The sequence below is a fragment of the Lentinus tigrinus genome, assembly GCF_003813185.1.
Source record: "Lentinus tigrinus ALCF2SS1-7 unplaced genomic scaffold L226scaffold_2, whole genome shotgun sequence".
Lineage (NCBI taxonomy): Eukaryota > Fungi > Basidiomycota > Agaricomycetes > Polyporales > Polyporaceae > Lentinus > Lentinus tigrinus.
This window is the reverse complement of record NW_027137911.1, coordinates 381,674-396,944: the sequence shown is the minus strand read 5'-3', so window position 1 is coordinate 396,944 and position 15,271 is coordinate 381,674. Positions and strand designations below refer to the sequence as shown.

Below are 15,271 nucleotides of genomic sequence, written 5' to 3'. Positions count from 1 at the left end.
GACGCCCGCCGGCTTCCCCTTTCGGACGAAGATGTCATCTCGAGGCGTCGGGCGAGCGCACGCTTCCCCGCCACTCTCAGGATACGGATACCCTCTCGTCTGCTCGTCCTCTCCGCACCGCTCTCGTCGCTCTCTTGTCTGCTCTCTGTTGTCTTTGTCCACCGAATGCGACCGTGAAGATGGTTCTGCTGCAGTGGTGTACGCTCGAACCCTCCGGGAAGGGCGGATTGGCCGCCATCCGGTTCTCCTCCCCAGTGCACGTGAAGTCTATCCGTATATTCCCCACAGATGCAAAACCATTCTCGCAATGTCCGGATGTTGTGAGGTGCGTGTCCGTCTCCACGTGCTACACCAAATCCTGAGAGCAATGGCCTAGTCGGACAGAGCCGCGAGCGTTCTTCTTGGACGTATACTTCAACGCACATGTCGTAACTAGTCCCAATGCTAAGGAGAAGCCGAAGCCCTCCAATGCGCTTGTGCCGACCTCCATCGCGTACTCTGGCGGTTGGAAGGACTTCACAGTGGACATGGGATTGGAGGTGGGTAGCGAGGCTTAGGGTGTTCGTTCTTGCTGACGCGTCATCGCAGTATGCTACGCGTCTTATGATTGTGAGGGGGTCCTTCGAATCTGTGTCGATGGCTATTTATGGAGAGCTCGTGTCCGATACCGACACCACCCCTACAACGTACGAGCCGCGACCTCTGCCTTCCGTCAGTCCGGTACCCCTTGCACCCTCTCTGGATCCCGCTACTGCACGCGACCCGACTCAGCTGGCACGACAACTCCTCAAGCTCATTCCAGATGCGCCGGAGCTCGAGCTCGTCATTCGTTTGGTCTTTTGTTTGAAGCCTCCCAATGATGACTGGGACCTCCCTGAGTTTCCTTACCTCCATCCTGACCTCGACGAAGAGATGGCGGAGTTTGACCTGGAGAAGGCCTTCAGGTTAACCACTCGGCCTGTCCCTGACAATGTCTCTTCTGAAGCAGTGTCTCGTTTTGCTGAGAGGGTGGCTCGATGCATTAATCCCAAGGTGGGCTGCACAGTCACGCCGTTCAGATTCACTCCGCTCACACTAACGCCGGAATCAGGATCGAGATGCGAGTCAAGCATACCTCGTTGCCGGTTTGCTGTGCCACACTGCCTGTCAGCATCCGTCCTTGGCTCGAAGCCTCCTGGTCAGTTCTGTTCATCCTGGTATGAACGCAAATATTAAATGCTATGAGTAGGATGCGATTGATCTCTCGAAGGTCTTTGACCTGTCCACGCTCGAGGACGAAACGACTTTGCTAAGGCTCGTATACGCGACATCGAATATAGACGTTGCAAAGCGTCTCGACAGAGACTGGTTCCATGGTCTCGCATCTTCCATCTCGAACGATCCGAATAACAACCACGAGACACGAGCCGCCGCAAAGCAATTGATTGCACGTATACATGGGTGGACCGTCCTCGAGGATACGTTCTCTAACACGCAAGGGGACTTCCTGAGCGCGGCCAGAATGCTGCAAGAGGTTGGAACCGAAGAGCAATCCTTCGGTATCTGGCTGGAATCGATGATCGCACATAACGAGGTCGTCTCAAGCCTGGCTGAGAACCCCGTGCTGCCAGTCACTCTGCCTCATCTGTTGTCTCACAGGCCTACTACTGTCACACCGTCCCAGGACGAGTTTGTGGCCTTTGTGCGAGCATTCGTCGGAGTCGCTTGCGTAATGGCGGTCTACTCATGGTCAGATAGTCTCCCTGATGAGCGCTGCCGTGCGCGAACACTTGGTGTACTGCGTCTTTGGCAGGGCGTTGATGGATACCGAGAGGTGCGAATCGCCGGACTCTATATTGCTGAAGTTGGCACTAATCAACGAGCCCAGATTGTGAATCATTTCCTGCTCCTTCGGCAGATGACTTTCCGCCTTGAATGCATGATGGATCTCGACCCTCCTACGCAGTCAGGCATCGACGCAGAGCATATCCTCGTCAATCTTGCGAAGAACCCCCGTGCTATCCTTCGTTCTAACCTGGTCAAGTGCATTTTGAACGTCGGAACCTTGACGTCGTACATTGCGGATGAAGAGAGGGTGTCAATGCGCCAGGCGGCATTCGTGGTCGATGACGGCTTTTCAGGGGCAGTGGATGAGCTCCTGCGACCCCTGGAGCGCCCTCCAACCTTCGGTAGCCTGCGCACATTACGAGTTGCCCTCGCGTACATCGAGCGGGAGTTGGATGAGGACGAAGACTTCCGCGTACTGGACGACTTTTGGGAAGAAGCCAACTGCAGCCTCACAACCGCTCTATGCGACTTACTCGTTTCGACGGTCGCAGAAATTCGCACCCAGTTCTCCCTCCTACAACCACCTCCTCGAATAGGCCAGGACGTCATGGCACACCTGTTCTGGACCGCGGACGACATTCTGCGACTGCTGTTACGCCTAGTGCCCACTTTCCCTCTTCCTTCACGCCTTTTGCGAACTCTCACCGCGAACGCTGCCGATCTCTTCGCATGCGCGGATGCCGCGGACATGTTGTACGCTCAGTCCAGCCAGCCCTCAGTTGCTGCCCAGTGCGCCAGTCAATCATGCATCGATATCGTGCGCATACTGGCTGAGCAAGACGCTCCTTCTTCCGAGGGCAAACCCGGCGCACAGGTTGTTCTCCGGTCCCTCCTGGACCATGGCCTCCATAGCGGCGGGCTCGACCCTACCCACCACCTGTTGCAAGTCTTCTGTCTCCTCAACTACCTCCTGCCGGCGGTAGAATGCACGGCAGAGCAACGGACGTTGTGGATTAATCATGTGATCCCAATGCTGCTCCCGGATCTTTCTGCCTTCAGTCGTGCGCTCGACACGGAAAATAAGGTTCACTTCGTCCGGCGCCTCGCCGAGCTCGACCAAGGCGCCATTAGCATCGGGGAGTGGTTACTCCTGGAGGAAATCAAGGCAGTCTCCAGTACTGTCCAATCACTACGGGACGACTCGCTTCCGATGGCCAAGCGGCGCATTGCGCAGAGTCAGGTTGCGCTTTTCTTCAAGTTCTTCACGGATGTCCTACAAGGACCGTCTGCAAACTGGGTCATGGACGGCCTCGTCGCTGCCGAAGAGGCCCCTCATATCCTCGCTTCTACCATTGTGTGCCTTCTCGATCTTCGCCTCTCCCCACCACACCTGGGAGAGGTTGTGGAGATCATCGCTGCAGGCTACGAGGCCTTCGACAACGAGCTGCGGTTTGCACTTGTCTCTGCTCTGTGGCGGTCGCTGCAAGCGCCGGAGCTCACTACTAGTCGAATCGAGCGACGGCTACAGCGTGCCGTGACAATCCTCGCTACCATCACCCCGTCTTACCTCGACCCTACCAAGGTCACCAGAGAAATTGGGCGGTTGGTCGTGGAACTGACTGAACAACCTGTTTCTCTCGAAGGTGAAGCATCTCACGCGCTCGTCTCCCTCTTGGAGTGGGTGACGAAGACCGCGACGACGATTCCTCGGATGGCCGACCTTCAAACGATTTCCTCCGACCAGTTCACGAACTTCCGGGACCGTCTATCTGCGACCTTGCCTGCAGATTGGGCGGAGCGCCTCGAGGCGGTCTCTTGTGAGATCGTGTGCGGCAGCAGCACTAGCACGCCCCCACCGAAGACGACAGAGCTTCCTGACAGAGTAGAGTTGTCGATTCACGACCTCGAAGACCTCCTCCGCCAACATACCCCCGCACCCTCCACTCCCCCACGCCGCGTCTTGAACCAAGACGTCTTCGGGCTTGTGACGGTGTCCCCGTCCGCGCTCCTGCACTCGCCCGCCGCGACAGGGCTCACAAAAACATACTCGAACAACGATTTCAGGCAGCTGCGCCAGTCCTCTGCGCGCGCCAACACAAGCAGGCTCCCGAGCATGCATGTGGACGTAGGTGTAGCGATGGTCGTTTGACCTCTGTTGCCACCTACTGATATGATACCCATCATTTCTTTTTATGTTGTACAGGATTTCGAGAACGCGAGCTCCTCGCCTACGTTAGATCCCCTCATCATGCCTGTGCCCGGACAGGCAGGCCTGAACGTCGGAGGAGTAGGAGGCGTGAACCTAGCAGCAGCGACAGCAGCTGGAATGCAATTCCCCCCAGTGGTTCCGGAGACATTCCCGCAGCTCGGGCCTGCGTTCAGTCCGATGTGAAGGTTACGAGTCACAACAGCCAAGGTCCAGTGAAGACCGTCGCGAAGGTGTCAAGCGTCGGGTATCAATGCGCAAGATGAAGATCTGTGCAAGATGGGATCGTGGACGATGGACGGAGGCGAAGCGTGCGTTTACAATTGCAAATTACGACGACAATGGGCGGCCGAAGACTACAATACACGAAACTATGGAGTGAGGTCCTATATCACGAAGCGTGGCAGATGCATGCAAGAAACGTCCCGGGTCATCGTCATGACGGTCCAGGATACGGTACTCGTCGGCGAACATGTGATGGATGGAGATTCGGGTATCGCGGTATCAAATCGTCCCGCGAGCGGAAGTAGCGGTCCATCTCGGACGCGTCGAACTCGGACGGTGGAGCGGGCGACCCAGGCGGGGACGACGGCGCGCTCTCGTCGAACACGTCGGGAGTCGGCTCGGGAGGCTTTGCCGGCTTCTTCCCGCCCAGTCGGTGTATGCGCTTGCGCCGCGCCTTGACGGGCTGCCGCTCCGCTACCGAAGCCTGCCCGGACGAGTTCGTCTCGCGCGGGGGCACGGAGCGCACCGTGAAATGCTCGAGCGTGCGCGTATATGGGGAGAGGGTGTGGTTCGAGTGGCTGAGCGTGGACAGTTTCGACACGCTGCTGTTGAGCGTTGGGCGGAGGACGATCTTCGGATCAGGGTGGTCCGGCATCTGGTGCTGCTCGAACGAGCTCGCGATGGATTCGAGATTGGAGGACGCGGCGGAAAGGCGGCGCGGTCGCGTGATGCGCACAGCGGTTTCCTCGGGAGGGGGCGGAGTGGGCACGGAATCGGTCATATCGCTTGATCGTGACGGTTGCGTTTGCAGACTAGAGGGACTGCCGGGGCGCTGGAAGGGAGAATGGTCAAGGGAGGGGACGGGCGGGATCGATTGGGAACGCCTGAGAGGCCCCGTCGAAGACTCCGCGTAATATGGTTGGGAATACGGATGTGCATCAGGTACAGACTCATATACAGGAGTCATGCCTGCAAAGTATGGGTTATAGAGAGAGCCTGGTCGTGAAGGAGAGCGCATGGACATGGAGGCAAGAGACCCTTGACGCGAGGGACTTGCCAGTGATGGTCTTCGCGACGGTGGTGGTACATCGTCGACCTCGCCATCTGGCGAGACGTGTATCTGCGATTGTGAGTGGTATACGCGCGGTCGTGTAATCGTACCGCCGCCGACAGCGGGAACAGTCTCGTATTCCGTGACGTCCCCAGCTTCAGAGATCGACGGCCCGATGTTTCCGCCGTCGGAGAGGAAATCCTCCCAAGTGCCAGGATCAAACGAGCCGGTCTCATCGTTGTCGTCGATCTCGCTGCCCTCCTCCGCAAGGTCCGCCAATCCCCTATTCTGCGCGAACAAATTGCGCAAGCTGCTGAAGGTGCTTTTCGCTGGGCCGCCTTCTTCGCGCAAACCATATGTCGGATCGTAGTTTTCGATGTCAGGGAATGACGTCGGTCCTTCGTGGTGATGGTGATGGTGGTGATGGCTTGGGCTCTGGGAGGGTGCGCGAGAAGCGGGAGTTGTTACGAGAGACGCGGCAGGTCGCTTGCCAGTGCTGGACATCGAACGCGCAGAAGGGGAGCGAGGGCGCGCTATGGGAGCAATGGAAGAAGGTCTGCGCATGAAGCTCGGCGTCATGCCCACTCCTACCGGGGGCATCCGGGGTATGCGTAACGAGGTCATGTCTGGGGCAGACGCGGTCTCGAAGCTGCGCGAGCGCGACGCGACAGGGTCGCGTGAGAGGTATGGCGCCTCAACTTTGGCCTTGACCCACTGCTGGCTGAGACGGTGGATGATACCAGGAAGGTCCTCTCGGAACATCTGGCGGAGCTGGCCCTCAATTTCGCGCTGGATGAACTTCTGAATGACGGCGATGGAATCAAAGGTGCTATTGATGTCGACGTTCTGGAGCGGGTCCGTCTTGAAGACGAGCGTGATACCCTTTTGGCGCGAGACGACGAGGACGACGTACGAGTTCAGTCGGAAGTGCGAGAGCCGGAGGAGCATGGGGACGACAAGTGGATGCTTGGCGGCGAGCATGCCGCGCGACCCGCCCATGAGGTGTATATCGGGTTGTTTGTGGTTCAAAGGGTTCGCCTGGATGACGCGGTATGTATTCGTGGGTGAACACAGGGCTTGACGGGGTACGCACCTGAACCTTGGTCCGCAAGACGATGTGGGCATCTCCGGCGTATGTCAACCGGAAGATACCACGGAACTGGTCCATGGTGAGCTCTCCGATATCTCGTATCTCGAGTTCAGGAGGCTAGCGTGTCCAGACATTGTTGTGAGTTTCCAGTAAGGGAAGGAGTCGTATGGATACGCACCTGGGTGCCCATCTCCAGCTCCACAACCTCGATCCTGTCTGCTATGACGGGAGGCTTGTTGCCCTTGTTGAGGGCCGACTCGAGCATCTGGATGGCATTGGTGTGAAACTGGTCGGAAAAGCGAGGCCATTTGAAGGTGAATGACATCGAGACGGAAAGAATTCAACGATTAGCATAGGTGTACAGAGATGTGTAGCTGGCGGTCTTTGCGAGAGGGCCAATATGTCTAGTCTAGGCAGCTCTGAGGGTGTTTGTCGCCAGTACAAGGGAGAGCTAGAGGAGAGGCCAGCCCAGTGTGGGGAGAGGAGATGACATGCTGGTGCGGAGAAGATCGACTCCGAGGCCAGGCTTGCGAAACTGGGCGGCACTAAAACGAGTTTCTCCGGCTGCGTCCCGTCTTCCAGATCGTCGCTCGCTCACTCGCGCGTTGCCCGCGCACTTACGTCGCTCGCATGCAGTAGCGTGCTCGCACTCGCGCACGATGTTGCCGGCTGTTCATGATTGCATACAAAGTACGCGACAACGCGCGAGGCCCGTCCGACTCCCTGGCGCGAGTGCTCGGCCACGGGCGCCTACCGAGAGCGATCGCAGATGGGTTGTTTGCAGGTGTTGTGCCTCCGCGTACTTCTCAATTTCGAGCATCCTCGACTGTGCAGAGATCACAAAATGGCCCCGACAGACTCAGTATCCATTTTTGCAGAGGGCACGTTCGAAGAGCAGGTATGTCCGCCCACCTTCACGAGAAAGATGTGCTCAACTGAGGCCCATCTCGACTAGATCCTCGAGCTCGTAAATTATTTGGCGCGTGCCCTACCCGAGGACGGCAGAGCTGCATACATCCAACCGTTCCAAGAGTCTGTATCCACGCCAGAAGGACAAAAGCCGATCGAGGAGGATGAGGAGAAGAGGAGAAAAGTCCTCGCATCTGTCATCGCCGAGGTGAAGGGTCTGGGTGGTGGCTCCGAGAAGGGTACGTCCTCCGATTCCTTCTGCGCAAGGAAATGTCTCAAGACAACGGGTACAGAAATCGAGGGCTTCTTCAACCTCCTGTTCTCACATTTCATCGCCCTTTTCCCCCATAACGCGCCCGAAACGCGCACACCCCTCGATTCTCTCCTCAGTACCATCTCATCCTCCCCCGACCACTCCTTCGCAAAGTACCGGATGTGTGTACTTTACTCTCCATGATGCCAGAGTACTTATCCCTTCCTTGAGCAGACTTTCAAACCTTTTCAATGCCATCCCGCGACAGTCCGGTCTCCGGTTACCCGTATACAAGACCCTTCTCGAACTTGCAAGCGCGAACGACGAGATCGACTCGCTCAATGTCGACCAAGCCGAGGTAGACAAATGGCTGTCAGAGTGGAACGTCTCCTCAGAAGAGAAGAGCGCATTCCTCAAGCTCCTCGTTGATGCCTTCCAAAAGGCCGGACAACCGTGAGTCTGCTCTGTCGTTCCTCGTAACCGCAAACCATATGTTGACACGTCGTGCAGAACAACATCCCTCCGGTACCAGCTCTCCTACGTCCGCTCCCTCCCCTCCTCCTCGGCACAGAGCGCAGCAGTCGACGCGATCTCAACCGCACTCCGCCTTCCCTTCTACTTCGACTTCGACTCCCTCTTCCGCCTCGACGCCGTCGTCGCCGCGAAGGACCACGAGCTCTTCTCGCTCCTCCAGATCTTCCTCAACGACAGTCTTGCACAGTACCAGACATGGGCGCAGAGTCACACTGACGCGTTCTCCAAGTATGGTACGTTTGTCCTTCAGATCCATCCGTATGCGTGACGCGGGTACTGAAAAAAGTTTATCGGGTCTACAGGGCTTGAGAGCTCACAACTGGAACGCAAGATCCGCCTCCTGACACTTGCAACGCTCGGCTTCCAGAACGTCGGCCGCGATATCCCCTATTCCGTGATTGCCTCCGCCCTCCAGATTGAGCCATCTCAGGTCGAGTCCTGGGTCATCGATGGTAAGTTCTCATATTCTTGTCTTCAAATTTTCCACATTGACCGGAGGGACTGACGCACCATGCCAACAGTTATCCGCGCAGGGCTTCTCACCGGAAAACTCTCGCAGACCGCTCAGACTCTGCACGTAACCCGCGCAACCGCTCGCGCATTCGAGCACGAGCAGTGGGAGCTCCTCGAGAAGCGGTTGCACGAGTGGAAGGCTGGGCTCGCCAGCGTTCTCGAGACTGTGTCCGCGAGCCGCAAGAAGAGCGGCCCGAGTGCTGCTGCAGGTGCGGGTGCTGAGGCTCCTGCGAACGCGGCGGCGGCCCCTGCCGTCATTGAGGCTCCTGCTGTCGCCGCACAAGCTGCTGTGGCATGATCTTGCAATTGGTGCGATGTGAGGGGAGCAGACGATGTGCAAAAATCTACTCGTGCTAGGTTGTAATAGACGTGTTGTATCCTGAGACAATGTAGCAAAGTAGTCCATACTGCGGTCTATCTTGATGCTCGATGCTTGAGTGTACAGTGCGCGAAACGTCTACAACTATATCTAGGTCCACATTCAGAACCTCTACCACTCTCCGTCGAAACCAATGAAACCTGCGTTCAATCCGGTCAACCGGAAGGAAGTACAAAAGACAGAGACTAGTGCTTACCGGTGAGAAGGAATACAGGGAAGAACCGCTTCTTCTCCAGTGTCGAACACCAGTTCCAGGCGCTCGTCAAGCGGCCATCGATACAAGACCCTATACGCGCAAGACCCTCGGGGATGAGCTCTCCTGGCCGGCCCGGCAAAACAAGCGATGCCCGATGACCATGCGCGGCCACCGGAGTACGCACCTGCGTCAAAGTAGTTTCCGGCCCCCGATCCATCGAACCCGTGGCGGAAGAAGTCCGCAAGAATCTCGCGGGATAGGCCCTCCGTCGAGCCCCACTCGTCCTCGATGTACGACCGCAGCGCCGGGTTCTCAGCAAGGCTGGGGATCTGCGAGAGCGTGTTGCAGATTGGGAGGAGGATGCGGTACACCTGCGAGTACTTGTCTGCGGATCACGACGACCGCGACCACAATCAAACCAAAGCCGAGACCCGATGAAGTGCGTGAACAGAGACATTGAGCATCGGACAAAAGCTGGAGGCTCGGGGACGAGGGTCACTCACCGATGAACATGAGCGCATTCGGGACGTTGTGGTCTCCCATGTGGATGACGGACGAGCCGACCCACGCGCCGATGGCCCTCTGGGCGCGGTTTAGGATGGCGTGCATCATCCGCGAGGTCTTGGGCGCGGCTTGGACGCGGTTGAGGCCCTGGCCGGTGTCACGCAGGCGGTAGGGCACGTTCTCGCTAAGGAGGTCACCTTCCGCCAACGTCCACAGGTGGAACATGTCTGTACATTATACGTAGTGAGCGAGCCGCCGACCACAAGATTGTCAGACGGACGCACCATGGAGGATCTCGCGCCACAAAGTCAAACTCTGGAGCACATACGCGTACTGTTTCTGGTGGTCATGCGTGAGCCGTGCGCCACCCTTGCCCGTCTTGATCGCAAGACTGCTCTTGGAGTTCTCCGGGTGTGTCGGGTGGAAGTACTCCTTCAGGTATCCGATCATGCGATCGCAAGGGTCACGGTTCGTGCGCAGAAACGCGTGGTTATCACTGATGGAGTAGATGCACTGGCGAACCTGCTCTTGGTTGAGGCCTTTGCAAGCATAGCGGGACGAGAGCGTCTCGATTGCGCGCTCCTTATTCTTGATATCCTTCTGGATATCACGCCGGGAGCGGCCTTCGGAGTAGATCTCCTTCGTCGCAATCGAGATGAGGTCGTCTCGGAGTAGATCGAGTGCCTCGTGTTGCTCCAATACTTTGTAGACGCTCTTGATCGGTTTGACGCAGGAAAAGCTGAGCAGGTCCTTCACTTCAGGCGTTTGGCTGTCCTGCGAGAATTAGATGAAGTGAACTCAAGAGCGCTGTGGATTGTACTCACTTGCAGGAGGTAGATCAGCTTCCCGTACGTTGAACGCATCTTGTCAGGGTTCATGATTTTGTGGCGTCGGCCGAGCTCGAAAATGTCCTGGTAAAAGTCTTCGTTTGACTGGAAATCGCGACCCTGGAACAGATCCTGGCCCTTCTTGTAGTCCGCAGACAGGACAAGACCGGACAAAATGGCACATAGCTCCCGGATCTGGTGTACTATACGCTTAGCCTTCGAGAGACCGAAGCCAATGGTATCAATCTTGTCCGTGTACTCGGAGACGTTGAGAGCGGCCTCTAGAAGTCGTAGGAATTTTCGCTCCTGTAGCGTGAGACGCATAGGGATATACTTGGCTCGTTCTATAAACCACTCGCCGACAGCCGAACCAGGTGTAGGTTGAGAGGAGAGAACGATGTCCATCTTCGAGGAAGCGGCCTCGGTCGCGGCACGTTCTAGTTCATCGTCCGAGTCTTCTGCAGCCTCATCCACATGCATCTAAGTAAGATGCGGCTTGAATGGGATAGGAAATACACGAGTGTACGTTCACGTACCTCATCTCCGTTCTCTGCTGCGCCGTTGGCCGGTGGTGGCACACCCTCTTCCACCTTGGCCTTCTTTTCCTGCGGACCTGACAGGGGTTTCGTGGCATGACGTTTGCGAGTACCCTTCCGGTGCTGGGCGGCGAAGCAGACCTCGCAAAAGTTGTCCAAGCAGGTCTCGCAGGAGACCTGGGCGGGTTGATCTGGCCACAGAGTCGGTCTCAAATCCCGCTCGCCCGAGAGCAGTGAGCTCTTGATGACAAGGGCGCACCTTCGCATTCTACACAGAACCCTGCGGCGACGTGTTCCTGCCCAGCCTCCTCGTCCCACCCGCCTGCACCGGTCAGCGCGTCCTTGGAGGCGGTCGGATGCTCGACGTTCTCATGGTCCGCGCTGAGAATGTTCTCTAGTGAGAATGCATGTTTTGAAGAGCCAGCGGTTTGTTGCTGGGTGGTATCCTCGGCAGAGGACATTTTGGGAGAAGATTGTGGAAGAGAAAAACGGACTAGCTGCCGCGCGTGCCGGACTGCCAGTTGAGCCTGCACGCCAGGCTCGCGCTTCCCACCACTGCCACCAGCGACCACGACTTGTTCTGTGACCTCGGCCATCCCTGACATGACCGAATCTACGCTTTCTCGAGCCCTTCGACGCCCTGCGCTCCGTCGAATGCATCTTGTGCAGATCAGCACCCCCGCGACCCGATAAGCGGGGGAATTGCGCCTCGGGCACTGCGACGGGCACCCAGTGCTTCCCACCGCGCCCGAATTTGGAGCATACACGGTCAGCATCCCCGACCCCGAGGTATACACCGTTTTGTCCATTTCTCCCCATCCATGACGCGAAACCAGATATATTGAGTATGATACTGCATCCTCGTCCTCCTCAGGTCCTTCCACTGAAACAGTGACACCCCCTTCTCGTCCTCCGATGCTCGACCTCTCAACAGACCACCCTGCATGCATTTGCGATCTTCCTACCGAACTGATCGAGCGTATCTTCTCGCACGCCTGTACCGACGGAGGATACACCGGACGCTCACTTTCTCTCGTGTCCAAGTGTGCCCACAGGGCCGCTCGCACCGTCCGCTTCCGCAATGTCGCGTTGTCTGGGCACAGGCAGATCGAAGCTTTCCTCAACCTCCTGGAGAAAGAACGCGTGGTTGCTCCCATTCACGTCTCTAATCTTTACATCTCGACATGGACAGACGGGGAGGAGATAACCAAGGTTAGAGATGGACAGTCACCTCGCTGGGAGGGTCTTCACCCATATTTGCCAACACCAATTCCTACCGACCCGCATTGGCGCGTATGGCTGACATTGCAAGAAGCTGTCGACAAGAAGATCGCGGAGCTCATATACCGTCTACTACTTAGGGTCGCCCCTGCCCTACGCGCGTTGTCGGTCGTCCACTCATGGGAGTTTCGGGCTATTCAATTCCCTCCGTGCTTTCCCTTCTTAACCGACCTTACGTTCTGTGGACCTCCACCGCACATGCCATGTAAGGTCTCCTCGTCCCCGCTCCCTCCACGCCTACCCGATCTAAGACGTCTTCACATCATATGCTGGAACGCATCTATCTCCTCCTGGACCTATCATGCTCCTGCGATTACTTTCCTGCGGCTCTCAGACGTCACTCATTCCGCCTATACGCTGCCTTGTGAATTACAGTCCCAGATTGGATCATTTGGCCAAGGTGCGCCGCGTTGCCCGTTATATACAACCCCTCAATCCTCATCCTCACAGCAGGTTCACATCCCACGTTCGCCCCGAAACATCGTTTCCTTCAACATATCCGCATACAGCCGCGCGGAGTTCCCCTGTCGTGGTTAGGTACGCCTGATGCTGGGCTCGACTTCCTCGCGAAGCTGCAGAGAGTTCAGCCTCACCCCGGGATACACTTGGAGCTGTTGGAGGACCGGGTATACCGTTACGGTTATTGGGAAGACCGCATCAAGCAGGATTGGCTCGATGCTATCGTGTCCGCCCCAGGGTGGTGGGTCGATGGCGAGGTTCGGGAAGAAGGAGATGAGGCAGAGATTCCGATGTCGGAAGATGACGAAGACCCTGTGGTAACGGAACATCAGCTCTCGCACTGGGCACAACAGCTTTAGTCAGTCAGTGCTCTCAGCTCACTCATATCAAACAGTTCTTGACTGTGTTTGATGCCGTACAGGACCTGTCATCGTGTTGGCGTTGCTCCTATTACACGAACTATATCATCTTCCGCTGCCGGTCTGACATGAGTCGGCTCCCCGCCGACCTAAGTAGTGTGAGGCGTCAAGCTGCAGGTTAAATTGGTCTTTGTGTTGTGAAGTCGTCAACAAGGCTGCTAACCCTACGGATATCTGGCTTGGCAAAAAGATCAGCTGAGGCGTGCAGGTGCTAGATACAGTTCTAGGTCAGTCGTATCAGTCGTATAGCCCTAGACTTTATGCGCAGGTCCAGGTCCTATGTTGGGCCTGGTCCCTGAATATCCAGATGACCATCGCAGAGGAATTGTCGAGAGCGCAGCTCACCCGAGGCGACGCTTGTCCGGTTGTTAGATGCGAATCTCGAGACCTGTCGACATGGCCGTAACAATGCGCATCCCCTTCAATATCCTAGCCCGGCTGTAGCACGCCTCCTCTCGAGGGCACAATGGTGGTGTATCATTCACCTCGGCTGTTCCAGCACTGTCTAGCTTCCCTCGATGCGACATTGCTTACGTTCGGCACGGTTCAGTTAGGTTCATCTCACCGCAACAATTGGGAGGGGGGAGAGAAGAACAGTCCACCGTATGCGAACGCTGATGTCTGTTGCAGCAAAGTGATACAAGTACGCAGTACGAAGTTCTGAACTCAATTCGCCGGAGACCTCCAGCGGTAAGCATGCGTCTTACCTGAAACGTTCCTGATGCGATTTGGTGTCTCCAGGGCTTTATGAATACCATGTCCCTGGTAGTCCTGTGAAGCGACTCCTTTCCATGCTCTTGCCTGCCGCGCTCTTACTCTTAGCCTCGCTCGCGTGCGCCATGAGGACCAACCGCACCGTTGATGACGAGCATGGAGATGCAGAGAGCGGCATCCAGCCGACTTACTTCCCCTCTACCAACGTATGGAGCCAAGGGACCCAATGTCCCGATTGCGGAGTCAACTCGAGCAACGTCGACCTCAGCAAGGTGCACGACGGGACCTGGCACGATGGCACATACCGTCCGGGCGGCGAACCACTCAGTATCGCGGTGACGTTCACCGGCGTTGCTGTGTATGTATACAACATCATCGCGAACAGTATCCCTCCCACCATCACTTTCTCCAATATCAGTTTCTACTTAGACGGTGACTATGCCGGCCAGTTCGTCCACTCCCCGGATGACTCGTCCATCATGCAGTACAACGTGCTGGTTTTCCACAACTCCAATCTAGCCAACGCGCCGCATACCCTCCTCATGACTGCGTCTGGCGCCTCCATCTCCCTCGGTCTCTTCGATTATCTCGTGTATACAGTGGACGATGCCTCTCCCGCCGTTTTGGTTTCTTCCAAAGTTACCATTGACAGCGTTACTCCTTCATCTCTACTAGGAACATCCCAGGCTCGATCACAATCGCTTGCCTTCTCTGGCACGTTGACGTCCACTCTTTCCGAGGATCTCCCTTCATCGACCTCACCGGGATTCATTCCTACCGCCAGCGGAGACATTAGTTACTCCAAGGAGAGTCTACCTCATGGCACGATCACCATCATCCCGACGTCACTCTCGACACCGGCGGTAACAGCTACAGCCACCCGAAGTGATGTTGTGCCTCCAGCGGGCACTATAGTCGGCGTATCGCTGGGCTGCATCATCTTATTTGTGCTCACTTGCGTAGCCGTCTGGCTTCGCAGGCGTCTCCGGAAGGAAAGCTTACGGAAGATCAGCCCGAGCAGTCTGCGTGTGCTACGCAACGAGGACTTCGACGGGCGTCCAGAGATTGGCTTTGACCGTTCTGGCTCGCCTGCTGGAGCTTACGGGCAGCCCGAGACAACGGCGATGCTAAATCGTTCCTCCGGTGCATCTGCTACCCTTGGTGCCAGCGTTCATGAGTTTGATTCAGAACGTACCTTGGTCACGAAGCACTCCATGAAGGCAGGAAACAAGTGCCTTTACTAGGAGCGTTCCTGTCGCGATGTCTCGGTACCAGGCGATGACACCGGTGAAGGACAGTGACACTGTAAGACATGAAACGGACTTTGATCATTGTGTTCGTATTCTACCCCGCATTGTTGAAACGATGTATGTATTAGTCCTTGGACCAATGGAGGCTGGAGCGTGGT

General features: G+C 56.7%; 6 protein-coding genes across 6 annotated transcripts; 4 read left to right on the top strand and 2 right to left on the bottom strand.

Annotated features, from left to right (window-relative positions):
- Positions 1-179: 179 nt before the first annotated feature.
- Positions 180-3,916, top strand: L226DRAFT_453413 (uncharacterized protein; the record flags this gene model as incomplete). Its single annotated transcript, XM_067675123.1, has 6 exons — positions 180-325; positions 377-539; positions 589-1,032; positions 1,091-1,177; positions 1,229-1,813; positions 1,868-3,916. The coding sequence occupies 6 exons, from the start codon at positions 180-182 to the stop codon at positions 3,914-3,916; spliced, it is 3,474 nt and encodes a 1,157-aa protein (XP_067541333.1).
- Positions 3,917-4,409: 493 nt separating this feature from the next.
- L226DRAFT_453467 (uncharacterized protein) lies at positions 4,410-6,664 on the bottom strand (the record flags this gene model as incomplete). Its single annotated transcript, XM_067675128.1, has 3 exons — positions 4,410-6,287; positions 6,343-6,456; positions 6,518-6,664. The coding sequence occupies 3 exons, from the start codon at positions 6,662-6,664 to the stop codon at positions 4,410-4,412; spliced, it is 2,139 nt and encodes a 712-aa protein (XP_067541332.1).
- Positions 6,665-7,147: 483 nt separating this feature from the next.
- On the top strand, positions 7,148-9,063 carry L226DRAFT_498444 (PCI-domain-containing protein). Its single transcript, XM_067677669.1, has 7 exons — positions 7,148-7,237; positions 7,295-7,487; positions 7,542-7,683; positions 7,736-7,954; positions 8,012-8,268; positions 8,338-8,487; positions 8,557-9,063. The coding sequence occupies exons 1-7, from the start codon at positions 7,184-7,186 to the stop codon at positions 8,844-8,846; spliced, it is 1,305 nt and encodes a 434-aa protein (XP_067541331.1). The 5' UTR covers positions 7,148-7,183; the 3' UTR covers positions 8,847-9,063.
- On the bottom strand, positions 8,836-11,573 carry L226DRAFT_549558 (uncharacterized protein). Its single transcript, XM_067682687.1, has 8 exons — positions 11,250-11,573; positions 10,991-11,181; positions 10,452-10,934; positions 9,912-10,401; positions 9,627-9,854; positions 9,308-9,508; positions 9,124-9,213; positions 8,836-9,067 (listed from the first exon to the last, which is right to left on the bottom strand). Exons 1-8 carry the CDS (start codon positions 11,449-11,451, stop codon positions 9,039-9,041), a joined length of 1,914 nt encoding a protein of 637 aa, XP_067541330.1. The 5' UTR covers positions 11,452-11,573; the 3' UTR covers positions 8,836-9,038.
- A 332-nt stretch (positions 11,574-11,905) lies between these two features.
- L226DRAFT_565598 (uncharacterized protein) lies at positions 11,906-13,089 on the top strand (the record flags this gene model as incomplete). The annotated part of the gene is made up of 2 exons (XM_067683817.1): positions 11,906-12,671; positions 12,725-13,089. The coding sequence occupies 2 exons, from the start codon at positions 11,906-11,908 to the stop codon at positions 13,087-13,089; spliced, it is 1,131 nt and encodes a 376-aa protein (XP_067541329.1).
- An 899-nt stretch (positions 13,090-13,988) lies between these two features.
- Positions 13,989-15,107, top strand: L226DRAFT_565597 (uncharacterized protein; the record flags this gene model as incomplete). The annotated part of the gene is made up of 1 exon (XM_067683816.1): positions 13,989-15,107. One exon carries the CDS (start codon positions 13,989-13,991, stop codon positions 15,105-15,107), a length of 1,119 nt encoding a protein of 372 aa, XP_067541328.1.
- Between the last annotated feature and the right edge of the window lie 164 nt (positions 15,108-15,271).